The 13,768-nt window shown below is 41.0% G+C and overlaps 1 protein-coding gene across 1 annotated transcript in view; it reads right to left on the bottom strand.

Moving 5' to 3' along the window:
- LOC115140217 (autism susceptibility gene 2 protein-like) overlaps window positions 1-3,917 on the bottom strand; it is a 504,463-nt gene extending 500,546 nt beyond the window's left edge. The window contains 1 exon segment of the mRNA XM_029678423.2: window positions 2,571-3,917. Coding sequence (XP_029534283.2) covers window positions 2,571-2,864 — 294 coding nt within the window. The 5' untranslated portion in view covers window positions 2,865-3,917.
- Window positions 3,918-13,768: the final 9,851 nt, after the last annotated feature.

Here is a 13,768-nt window from a genome sequence, read left to right as displayed (position 1 = left end):
CGTCACACAAAGAGAGGAGGGAAATATCACATCTCATTTCTATTATGGAAGGTGGATAATTGCAATATTTTCTTATTGTTTCTGTTAGTACATTACCCACGGGGGACTTTTGAGGGGCTTTAATTAACAGTATTGTATAATTGTCTTAATAGGCATTTGAGAGAGGGCTTTTCATTCTACATGCCTCATCTCCTCACTGACATGTCCAGTCACTATAGCATAGCCCTGTTTGACAAAGTAGGCATGTCTTGTTCGTACGGTTCATTTACACGGGTAAGTGGCTTTCTGGGTGAAATGTGGACTCAAAACAAATAACAAATGATAATCAAATGTGGCCAATGTCGTGGATTGGTTTGTACCATAATGAACTAGGCTGTGGGAGCAGAGCAGGTTGCAACATACATTACACACAACATAAGCTCCAAGGGCAGCAGGCAGCTTTATTCTTTCAATCCAAGGCTGCAATATTACCCACTACTGAAACATGTTTAACGTGAAAGCAAAACACTCACGTTCACATAAACATTGTGTACAGTACTGTTGAGCAGCAAGCTATAGAGGTTCAATGAACCCAGAGAAAATGTGAGGTTGATCTCAATATACTGTGAAAGTGCCCAATCTAATCAGTCTCACTGGCCTGTCATGAACAGGAAGTCCTGTATCGACCATCAGTGAATTATACGAGGTTAAGAACACTCTTTCAACTGTACTGTGTTTATTAGAGAATGATGCAATAGGTCCGTGTGTTATTGAATGGCTAATGGTGCCGTGTCCGTTGGATAATTGATAGGAAATTAGCATTTAACATTCCTGCTTGGCCCTATCACATAGGCTTTCCAGATGTGTGTCCAGCCCACACTTAGCTCTATACAAAGTATAACTAACTACCATCAGCCCATTTTCATGCAAATCTGACAACTACTGTTTAGAGAACCGTTTTACTCCGTTTCCAAACATTTTAATTGAATTGATTTATGAAAGCTTTATCATGCCCGATTAAATATATATATAAATAATACATATAAATATATATATATTCAACCTTTATTTAACTAGGCAAGTCAGTTAAGAACAAATGATTATTTACAATGATGGCCTACCCTGATTAGCTGTCTGGCTGAGTACAGCATTCATTCACTTGTAGATGTCACTGAAGGAAGCCACCCTACAGACAGCCTATGCACTGCTCTCCTGGTGGGATCCGATCCTATCTTTAAAGCACTTCGCTCAGACTTCCCAGAGGCCTTTCATAGTCAGCACCTGTCAGACTGCCATAAGCAGCGAGCACCGGAGGCACGCGTACACATACCTTTCGCATCAGAGCATATAATGGGCACGTGCGCACGCACGCACGCACACACACGCACACGCACGCAGGCACACACACACACACACACACACACACACACACACACACACACACACACACACCAGGCCTCTCTCCATCACCCTCTCCTACACAGTTCCATGCACTTCACCCTCTGCCCCTCCTCTTAGACACCATCTTCCTTCACACAAAACTCCAGTAAGTGGCACGGAAGGCCTAAGTTAACGGAAGAGCAATGTAATTACTGAGGACCCTGACAGGTTAACCTTGTTAACAGAGGGGAGGTGACAAGACGATGACAAGCTCCCAGTGAGTGAACACTCCTTTGGACATTTATGTCCACAACAAAAAAGAACATATTTCAACAATATTTCATACTTATGTATGCACTCAAATCTAGTAATAAGCCAATAGGTCAAGCTATGTAATGCAGTCTATTGTACCATGCTGGTGGTATTGTCTCTGTGGGGAACAAGCAGCAATTACAAATGACTGTGTTGCTTACACTCAACTGAGTAGAGTAGTAGCAGGTGTCTATGGGTTTAGTTCCTGACCTTTGCAGCCACAGTCAGCCACTAACAGGCTAAGGAATTATTATACTATGTAAGTAGGTACACAGGTATTCCCAATACAAATGTCAACTTAGAAGACTTCAACTGTACTTGGAAAGATGTTTCACGTTATTCAATTATACAACGGGTGGGTCTAATCCTGAATGCTGATTGGTTAAAACCGCATTCCAGCCGGTGTCTATTCCACAAGTTACCACTGGCTAAATCTGTTTTCATGTGGTTACAGTGGTTACTTGTATCAAATTCACAATCTCATTTGTAGACTTCAACTTCACCTGAGGTTTAATCACCTTCAAAGCAAATACAAACACATAATCAAAGACACATTGCACATGTTGGACCATCCAATGAATATGTACACTCCATATGGGCATATGGTTATAGAGGCAAACAAATATGGATATTGTGCAGTAAAGAGTAAGAAATCTAAAGGGGATGCAGACCCATGTTGCATAGAACAACAAAAGGCATAACTACAAGGACAAGCCAAAGAATCCAAATCATTCCCCTCCTGAACACGCAGAGAAAACAGCACATGTTTATATGCAGTCAAACAAAGCATTATGTCAGAGCATGTCATGAATAGCACCTCATTAGTCAAGCTGAAAACTTATGCTCTTATGCAAATTCTGACGTGTTTGACATGTGTAAATATAAGCCAATCTCTTTACCTCCAGACAGTCCAGGCTGACGAAACTGGCAATGGCAAATCCATCAATGATATCCTCTTCTTGAGAACTGGATTCTCGTCTCTTTCGACGAGGGGGACGTGAGGCTCTGGAAGAAGGTGTGGAGTATGGAACCTTTTTACCATTCTGGGAGGCGAGATCCCTCCCAGGACTTTTCTCCCTATCTGAACCAGATGAAGGGTTTGGACTGCGGGCATCCCTGCCCACTGCCTCCCGTCTCCGTACCCTCTCACGTTTGGAACGGGATCTCCGGCTCTGCTTCAATTTTCCATCCATTTTAAAAATGTTGCAATGACAAAATCACTCTAGAGCGCCTAACGTAAAGCGGATTCCCTGTGCGAAATAAGATACTATTATGCTATCACGAGGAGATACGCATGTATAAATAATACATATATATAATAAGATTCACGGAATGACCTTGAATATTCCACCCGAATACAATAAACAAATGTTAAAATATTCCATGCAGGCGAGGAAGAAGGAACGCAAATCCTCACGTATTTGAAGCGATCCGATACTATAAGGTCGACGCGTTCTTTACATAAGCAGGTGTAAAACGGCGAAATACTTCAAATGTATGCATTCCACTTGCTTTGCAACTTTGTTGCATTGGAAAAACACAATGTTAATAGCTGCATACCACAGACAGCGCAGAGAAATAATGTCGCTGTCCGTTGTTTTCCACCACCCAATCCATGATCCGCTGTCAAAAAAGGACTATGGATAACATCCGTCAAAATGCGTATTAGGTGCTTAACAATTATGTATGAGATAATACATAAGTGGATAATCCTCTCTGCATTGGCGAGTTTCAACGGTTAACCATATTCCTCTGACAAGTTCCGCCGTAGGGTAAACCTTTGCGCGATAAAAGCTACGAGGGCAGGGATTTCCAAGTCTTTCGCTACTTATGCGCAATATTTTCAAAATTATCCTCCGTTTAGCTACTTCAGCATACGACCATCCACTGCATATGATCAAATCCCATAAGCCAAAGGCATCGGCTATTCCAGGCCCGCGTAAGTTATAAATCCACTCTTGAATTCCGTCCTTGGTTGCTCAGTTACTCGTGTCTCGTCGTATTTTTCGTTTTCACATAATGCAAAGCTTTGATAAGTATCCTTAAAGCGGCAGAGTGATTAAAATCTCCTCTCCCCTCTTTTCCCTACATCTGAAATTAGTGTGCAGTAAAAGCCTCAGAGAGCCGAGATAACTGACGCACTTCCGCCACCTCTGCAAATTACCAGAAGGAAGTGAGCTAGTTTATACTTCTAAATCACGCACAGTAACTTTGTCATGAGGCATAGGCTACAATATTCGCATTACTTTTGTGTAATGCGGCTGGCTACACGTAGTCCTACAGTATGTCTGTCGCAGCCTACGGTCCATGTAGTCGCCCCACTCTGACGTCCTACTGTCAGCGAATAGAAATGCAGCCCAACACTTGAGGCTAGAAAACCTTTCCAACTATGATTCGTGATTTGACTTGCGATTGTGTGGGGTCAGAAGATTGGCCTTATTAATCTCTTTCATCATTCTAGCCTATTTGATCTATTTGGATACTTGCCAAATTGAATTGCGTGGCACTCTCCAGTGGTGTCCATTCTCCACTACTGATGAATCATGACATGTCTAAATGTTCCGTAGTCTACATCTCCGTTACCAAGCGCTCAGTTGCAGATAGTCTACTTCACTGAAGCTTATCTTTCTGCACTTCACCTCATGAGATATTTGCCTGGGAAACAAGAGTATGGTTTTTGCATTTCAGGCCTGGTTTACTAAAAGCCACCACCATTTAGTGCACACAGTCAAATTGTAAGAGAAGAGACAGCCTACTATATAAAAGCACATAGCATAAGGCTCAACCTCAAGCCCATCAATGGTGCAAAGTTATTACATAGGCCTACAGTATTATTGATGTGTAGGCCTGTTTAGTGCTTGAATAAGGCTAACAGTAGTACTGGTGCAGGACTATCAAAAACTGAAAGAAATATCACAATTAGTGCAGGAAATGGGTATATACAGTATGTAGTAATTATCACCAATTCAGTAGGAAATTGTAGTAAATGTTAAACCAAAGAGAACCCCAATAATTTAGTAGGGCAATAAAGTCTCTGAAGACTTAGTGCATTATTAAACTCATGCTAGTGCAACCTCTGGTGTTGTGGAGTGATATTCTCTCTCTTGTTGAACGGCTTTGTATGAAATAATTCAGTAAAGAGATTAGAGAAGGGACAGGTATGGAGGAGAGGAGCAGAGCCTCTGGATTAGAGGGGAGAGATTTCCTCTGTTTTCCTAATGCCACTGTATTCCCTTGTAACCTGTACAGACTGACTGAGCCTCACATCGCTCTCATTCAAATGAATACATAACTTTCTTTGAAATGATTTACCATTCTACTGTATAAGCACATACGAGTGCTGTCAAGATTTTATAATGTTAGATGGTAGACATGTTTTTCATTTGTTTACGCTCTCTTGATAAGAGGCATAATGTACATTTCCACGCAAAAAGCACATCAGGAGTCAGGGTTGAGTTACACTCAATTGGGGGTAAAATGCTTGGAAAACTCAGAATTGTCTGTGGTGATTACAGAGGCAACATGTTTATGGAATTTGTTTGTTTATTTAATCCATTGAAAATCCCCATAGTAATTTAAACCAGCTGTACTATATATGCTCGATTTGAAGATTGAGTGTCTGGTGGCATAAATTAGACATCCCAATCTGTGGCCTAGTTGCCTCTGAGGAATGACTGCGGAAGAAAAACACAAGCCTATGTTTAATAACTATGGGGGTTTTAGTTGACTGTATGACATATCATAGAGTAATTCAGTCTTGAAAGTGCCTAGGGGCTGTAACCTAGAGAAGTTAGAGAAACCCCCTGTCTGGAGAGGGGTAGGCCCAGTATTCCATGATTAAATATTAACCTCTTAGCTATACACAACCAGAGCTTCCATTCTCCCAGTCACTAGAAACTCTCTCTTATTCAATTCTCTCTCTCCATGTTGTCTTTCTCTGTGACTGTAGGCGATCACATCACAAGTGCTCTTCCAGCATAATTTGAGCACATTCATGTCTGTTTCTTTTGATTAAACACTGTTCTGTTCTTTTATACTGTCTATTGTTACATTGTATTAGTGTGGTACTCTTTTGTATCTTCTAATAAAAATGCTACAATAACACTGTAATACTGTAATATTACACTAATACTGCTACTGCTGCCCCTGCTTGCTTCAAAGACATCATCTGTTTGTTGCTGTCAAGGTTTCATGCCTATCCAAGGACAATCAAGTTGGATAAAATACATAATAGATTATCCTTACTCTCCAAGGCTGATCGTGAAAGCAGCAGTCAATAATTGAATGAACTGGTTATAAATCTAAGAGCCTTTGGATATTTCATATCATGGAGGAACAAAGTTTAATCAAACAGAAAGATTGACCTGGGAGAGGTGTGTATGAATAGAAAGAAAGGAGCAGAATTTATTGGCAGCCCATGAAAAGCCTATTTAGTTTTTATTACAGACATCATTCAGGGTGAAATCAGTCATCTGACCTGCTATTTTAGAGAAATAAATAGAGTTAAGAGATTGATGTGGATAAATGTCACGATAAATGTCATAATAAAGAAGTACAGCTGCTAAGAAATATAAACAGACAGTTTTCTGCTCTTTCTTTCTTTTGTTTTTCCTACTGCTGGAAGTACACTCTTAGAAAAAAGGTTCTACATGGAACCCAAAAAGGGTTATTCAAAGGGTTCTCCTACGGGGACAACCGAATAACCTTTTTTGGTTCTCGATAGCACATTTTTCTAGATAGAGTGTAGACTTCAGTCCAAAAATCCCCCATTTTAGATATTTGTCCAATGCATTGCTCAACATTTTGGGGAAGTTGTGTAATAGATTTTATTGATCTTGACTGTCTGGTCAGCCTACTACACTATTAGTAACAACACTCTCCCTCTCCAAATCACATCAAGAGATGTCAGCACAGCTTCTCATAGAAGTTACCTAAAGCGATCAATATTTCTCCAGCACACCGTATAGATTTACTTCAGTGGGGGATAAACTGACGACCTCATTTGTGCACATGAGTGATCCTGTTAACATTTCACTGCAGTTGGCTAAATCAGGGTCACACAGAGTGATTCTTGGTAGACTTAAACAAATCTACTTTGAAACAGAAGTATGCACATCACACACATTGTTATGGGCTTAAAAAAAAGGAGACACCTGTACCATGTCAGATATAGAGTTGAAATATATTACATATCACTGAAATATAACAAAACGGTTTGACGTAGAAATACCAGATTTTCATCGTAAAAAAAAGAAAAAACTTTACTAATTAAGAAATGATGTAAAATATGAATAACATACCAGCCATGAGGCCAAAGAGGGTGCTTTTGGTCATTGACTGCATTAAAGGCCAACACACACCGGGAACAGTATTCAATGCACAATAGAGCAAACGGAATGTATCTGATACTATTCCACCTATTCCACTCCGGCCATTACCATGAGCCCAACCTCCCCAACTACGGTGCTACCAACCTCCTGCGCATTACAGCACTACAGCTCTACAGACATCCCAACAGTATATTATATCTATGTCATATACCTACTATAAATCAACCACTAAGGGTGAATATGTTATTGGATCTAAAGTTAATCTTTATTTGACATCAGCAAATGAAAAGTCCTGAGATTACCCCAGCATTATATGACTGATCTTATGTAACTGCTTAACTGCTCTTTTCATAACATGCTATTTCCTTTTCCTTCCTCACTGTGTCAGTCTGAGTGGCTGAGATGAACAGTATACCCACCAGCCACTCTGCAATTAACACCTGAGATTAGAAACCCCATAAACTGTAGCCTTCACCCAAGTCCCCAAACACAGAGCGAGTCTGGCTGCATGGGGGACCACAGCGCTCACTGTGTGCACTGTTTTCCTTCCTCTTACTTTGACATGTCGGCACTGTAGCGCATGAGTAATGTGGTGGTGATATACCTTGTAATTGTTCACAAGTGGCAGATTCCTCCACCTCAAACAACGTGAAGTGAAGGGAACATTAGCAGGGGTGATATTTACACTATGACACTCAGCAGACTGACACGCTATCACAAACTGTCACATGGCATTTCACCCTCCCAAGGGTTTGTCTTTCTGTGTTGTTTTGTTATGAGTGCAGTGTGTGTGTGTGTGTGTGTGTGTGTGTGTGTGTGTGTGTGTGTGTGTGTGTGTGTGTGTGTGTGTGTGTGTGTGTGTGTGTGTGTGTGTGTGTGTGTGAGTGAGTGAGTGAGTGAGTGAGTGAGTGAGTGAGTGAGTGAGTGAGTGAGTGAGTGAGTGAGTGAGTGAGTGAGTGAGTGAGTGAGTGAGAGAGAAATTGAAGTGTGTTTCTCTCTGTTTATGTGTGTGGTTTCCACACGTTCAGTACATCTGCAGAGTATTATGACAAGTAAAAAGTCAATAAAGAGGGTAAACACTTGAAGTCGGTGTCAGGCTTGCAACTGGCACCAGAGAGAGCTCTGTATGTTCCATTTCAGCCCATGAGGGGACCAGTGCCTCCTGGTCTACACAAACATTCTAAATCTATGAAACGTTTGCTCATACATATGAGATCAAGATCTTTCCACTTTAGCGCCTATTTGTGAGTAAAACCGAGAAACATTTAACCTAGTTGTTGTAAAGTCTTCGGCTGCTTTTTTGCTCTATCTAATGATAATAAATCTAGGTGAACCTGAGACGTACATTACCCTCATCCCCAGAGCAATTCTCAAGGATTTATCTTCTAAAACATTACTAATCCTTTATCTGTTCTCCTACCCTGGAGCTGTGTTGACACAAAACTACATTTGAGTTTGAACTCACAGTTAGGTTTGAGTTGCAACCTTTTCTACCACACTGGCTTATAGGAATGTAGGGAAATTAATCAATGGATTCAAATAAACAGTAGCAGCAGCCGATTGAAAGTTAAAAACCTGTAAAATGAGTCTGTGTTCAAACAGAGGGCTTTGAGCAGCCACATCATACTCTCCTCCTCCTTATAATGGTCCCCCTGCAGACTTTCACAAGCACTTGATTAGCAAACACAAGCATGGAGATAAAATGCACTCCTAGCCCTCTCGTCTCCATTTGCATGTCAAGAGGCTTTTCATGCTTATAGATGAACGACGGCACATGCTGTACTAAACATATTCCTCACCTTTATAGGAAAAACGGTTGATCCACACAGGGAGACAATGTGCAATGTGGCTTTCTCTGGTTAGCAATGCACAGACTGACTGAGGTTCTCACGCTGTGTAGATACAGTAGTGTACTGTATGTGTGGTCGTTTGTCTTGGTCGCTCTAAGCTGTTTAAGTATGATAAAGGCTGCTTCACAAATGGCACCCTATCCCCTATATAGTGCACTACTTATAAACAGAACCCTAAAAGCAGTGCACTATATAGGGAACAGCGTGCCATTTGGGACAGAGCATAGAAATGTGATATTGACAGCCTGTGATATAGGTCACGTTGTATGTCATCACCTGCCACTCGGCTCCATTTACACTCATCAGAATGCACACGGATAAATATCAACCTTTCGCATGTCTTTTGAATGGATAGCATCTGTGAGGGATTTCATAAACTGAGACAAAATGTGAGGGTTTACTGTAATAGATTATGCAGAGATATTTCTGTTAAATTAAGTAAAGAGAGACATCCAAACATCTCTTTCAAGATAGAAATAGTCGCTTCTTTAGAACTCTCAATTCACGTGATCATATCTAGTAATGACTTCACTACAATCAGTCATAGATGATTTCATAAGTTATTCACTGAATTCCTGATGAAGTATGTAAGGCAGAAATGTAATATCTATGGCTACATCATCATTACAATTGTAACATATTTACAATCGTGACTATGCTGTGTGTTTTTCTTTCATGTTGGGTTAAATTGATGTACCTTTATTAAGGCAACAGTGTAATAGGGTGCAGTTTGATGTTGTTGCTGTAATTTACAACCCACTACATGCAGTAAGAATATTCATATCTGCTTATTCAGCTATGAATATACATTGGATTGCCCTTCAAAACACCTCTTGGTTTTCAGACAGGGAGTGAATGAATGTGTTGGGCTATATTTCCATTTTAATGCCTGTTTAACTTTCCCTCACCCCAAACCATTTTCATGTTGTTTTAGATTTTGGAGGTGGTGGCTGGGTGTAGGCACACTGTGAAAAATCTATTGCCACCCGATGGAAACCTGCTGACATGTCAATGACATTTTCCACTGAACAGAAAGAATGATATCCACTCTGCAGTGAAACCCAAGCCAGGATTATGTGGTTGGAAATGTCAGCTAGTCCAATACACAAAACCCCCTTTTATTAGCTTGGATATTTTGTGAGTTTGTATTCACTAATCTCTAAATAGACTTCAGAGGAATCATGACAGACAAGTTTCCCCTGTATTGCTACTGTATTGATACTGACAAGGACCCTGTCAAAAGAGATGACTTGGGACAAGTAATCACTATGAAGGAGGAGAATAAATTCATCACATATCAGACATGCTTAAACTAAGCTGCCTATCATACACCCCCGATTTCACCCGATACAGCCTGATTTGCATCTCATTGCGCCTTGTATCCCCGTAGTTGAGTCAACCATGTCAAACCACAATGCTGTCTCATCCATGGCAACGATGTTGCTCTCCTTTATCTTATTTTGCACAATCTTTACGGTACTCACTGAAGTTCACTCGTAAACAATTCATTTATTTTAATCAGGCATTTATTTGCTGAAATGTGTGCCGATACCCGGCTATTAAAAGGTAGTGCCGGCTATTTGAGACTTAGCGTTTAATTGAAGTTTTACCGTACACACACATACCCAGACACACACTCACACACTCACTCCAAAAGAATCCCTGCACTCAAATGACCAAAGCTCGTCTCAGTGTTTGCTATTATACTGCATACTCACTCTAGCTTTTGACATTTCAATATATATATATCCTTGTGTCTGAAAATGCTATTTCATCATTAGATCTGCATTGATATACATGGTACAATCCCAAGGAGGGAATAGAGACAAGCTCATGTTAGACTACACGTGCTTCTACACCTGCATTGCTTGCTGTTTGGGGTTTTAGGCTGGGTTTCTGTACAGCACTTTGAGATATCAGCTGATGTACGAAGGGCTATATAAATAAATTTGATTTGATTTGATTCCTGCAAATAGGCAAAAGAGAGAAACATTTGTTGTGTGTGTGTGTGTGTGTGTGTGTGTGTGTGTGTGTGTGTGTGTGTGTGTGTGTGTGTGTGTGTGTGTGTTGTGTTTGACGGTGCACCATTTCTACATTCCATCTCTTGATACATGAGCATGATTAGCTCTGAGGTCAGTAGGTGCAACAGTATCTCCTTTGATACTGAAAAATGGCAGGTGTTGACTTCATGGGAATATAGAAGGTAAGGAAGTCTTCAGAAACAATGTGTCAACACAACACAGAGCAAGGACACTTGCTTGTCTCTTTTTTTTCTCTCTAGCTCTCTTCTTGGGAGAGTTCCAGTTGTTCTCCATTCAGTCAGCAGACACTCTCTTGGTTTGCTCCAGGCTCCTCTCACTGATTTCCTCCCCTAGAGATGCAGCTAACCTCTGAACATGAGAGAGAGCCAGTGATGAAGGAGAAACAGCTTTCACTTCCAAAAAAAACAGTTTTTATACCTGAGGCACAGAGGATCAAAATGTTGTCCAACTACACACACACACACACACACACACACACACACACACACACACACACAGATGTGTGTTTACACACACAGACACACACACACCTCACTCATCCTGCTGTGCCCAAAGGAGTTCTTACAATTTGCCCAAGATGACAGGCTGAGAGAGAGAGGGGGAGAAAGAGGGGGAAAGGGATGCATTCTCCACCTCACTTCACTCCTCTCCCTCACACCCAGTGGTTTCTCCAAAGCTTTTAGTAAAAAACAAGCAGGCTCTGTCGGATCAAACAGCAGAGCAGCCAGCCACTTCCAAGATCCTTACTGCACACTGTTTGGCTTTGATATTTCATTCACTATCAGTCTTAGCACCGTGGTGTCTTTAAAAAAAAAAATCTGGTAATGAGTCCCTCCTCTCCCTCCTTGTTCTCCTCCTCCTCTCCCTCCTTGTTCTCCTCCTCCTCTCCCTCCTGTTCCCCTCTCTCAGGTTGACTTTAAGCTTTTGCAGTTTCCTTTGGCCTGAGCGAAAGGTGAGAGATGAGTTCGCAATTCTAATTAGCCAGACCCCGTGGGTGGACGGCAGATTCGTTTTCAGACACTTCACATGAGCTCGTCTGGGGCTGAGGGAGCTCTGCCATCATGTCACTGCACTCTGTACTGTCTGTCCCCTTAGACATGGTTCTTAATGCAGTCGTAGTCAGCCTCTTATTGCTGCCTTTTACTCTCAAATGGCAAACTGTGTTCAAGTCAACATTCATGTTCAACAACAGAGACTCATGGCATGAAAACAAGCCAGAACACGTGTTTAAGTTTATTGATGTGTTTTTCACATGGTGCTTTAACACACGTTCATGGATAAAAATGGATTACTTTGACAACTTCACAGTGATGAAAGCCTTGAACATGCATGATGTGAGTCTGTGGTAATCTCAATGCTCTTGATAGAGGAAACAACAAATTGAAGCAGTTTGCAAGGCAGTCTCAAATTACCCTGGGTCTAGACATCACATTAAGTCTTATTTGGAGTATTCATTTGTGTTCTCAGGCACTTGTTTTTACTTAGAGAGAGAAAGAGATAAAGGTATGGAAAGAGAGATAGAGAAAGAGGGAGAGAGAGAAAGAGACAGCGAGAGAGAAGAAAGAGAGATAAAAGAGAGAGAGCAAAAAAGATAGAGACACAAAGAGAGAAGTCTATTCTATGAGTTGTGTTTTGAGTCATGCTCTGGGGTGGTGGAGAAGCCAGATTCATCATTCTGTGTCTGGGAAGGGAATTATGTGTGAGTAAATTCATTGTGTCTGTACTATTGAGTCTGTACTGTATATTATTAAATTATTGAACTGTGCAGCAGCGGTGGAATAATCACACTAGGGACACAACAATAAAACAGACAAGCAGAGTTGCTGTCAATGGGATAACAAATCATGATACATCATTCCGTGATACATGGGAAACAAATGTGATGCTGAATAGGAAACTAATGTGATGCTGAATAGAAACTAAATGTGATGCTGAATAGGATACTTATGTGATGCTGAACAGGAAACAAATGTGATGCTGAATAGGAAACACATGATGCTGAATAGGAAATAAAATGTGATGCTGAATAGGAAATAAATGTGATGCTGAATAGGAAATAAATGTGATGCTGAATAGGAAATAAAATGTGATGCTGAATATGAAATAAAATGTGATGCTGAATAGGAAATAAATGTGATGCTGAATAGGAAATAAATGTGATGCTGAATAGGAATAAATGTGATGCTGAATAGGAAATAAAATGTGATGCTGAATAGGAAATAAATGTGATGCTGAATAGGAAACGTGATGCTGAATAGGAAACAAATGTGATGTTGCTGAATAGGAAACAAATGTAACGTTGAAGAAATGTGATGTATAATTAAGGCATACCTTGCACTGCTAATGACTTCCCATCTCATATAGATTCATTACAAGCTAACAATTTAATGAGTCATGACCCAGAGAAATTACCCTTTTATTGTCTTGACCTCACTCTCTCTCTGGCTTCCTCTCTCTCTCACACACACTGAGCCAGAGTTGCACTTTAGGGATAGCCCTGGCTGCAACAACATATGTTTCCAAGCGGCCAATGGAGCTTTGGCCGGGTCCCCTTTACCTCCCATCGATCCCCCGTTCTACCTCTCCAAGTGGAGTTTATGCATTACATTTAGTCCAGTGCTCTCTTTAATTATAGATCCATCAGTGTGGAGGGGGGGGGGGGGGTGCATTGATTGGTTCATCTCCCATGAAGAAGTCCTTGAGTGTGGATGGCTAACCCAGCTCACTGAATCAGCCATGGACTAGAGTGTACAGTATCTGAGTCAACCCTCTCTAACAGCCCAATTAGGCCTTCTCAGCTCAGTGCAAGTGTGGACTGGCTGGATAGCCGGCTGGTTATAGCTCCACAGCACAGACCCATTAGTGGTGCCATCAG

The sequence above is a fragment of the Oncorhynchus nerka genome, linkage group LG13, assembly GCF_034236695.1.
Source record: "Oncorhynchus nerka isolate Pitt River linkage group LG13, Oner_Uvic_2.0, whole genome shotgun sequence".
Classification (NCBI taxonomy): Eukaryota; Metazoa; Chordata; class Actinopteri; order Salmoniformes; family Salmonidae; genus Oncorhynchus; species Oncorhynchus nerka.
The sequence above is the reverse complement of the archived record's forward strand: the minus strand, read 5'-3'. Positions and strand labels throughout refer to the sequence as shown.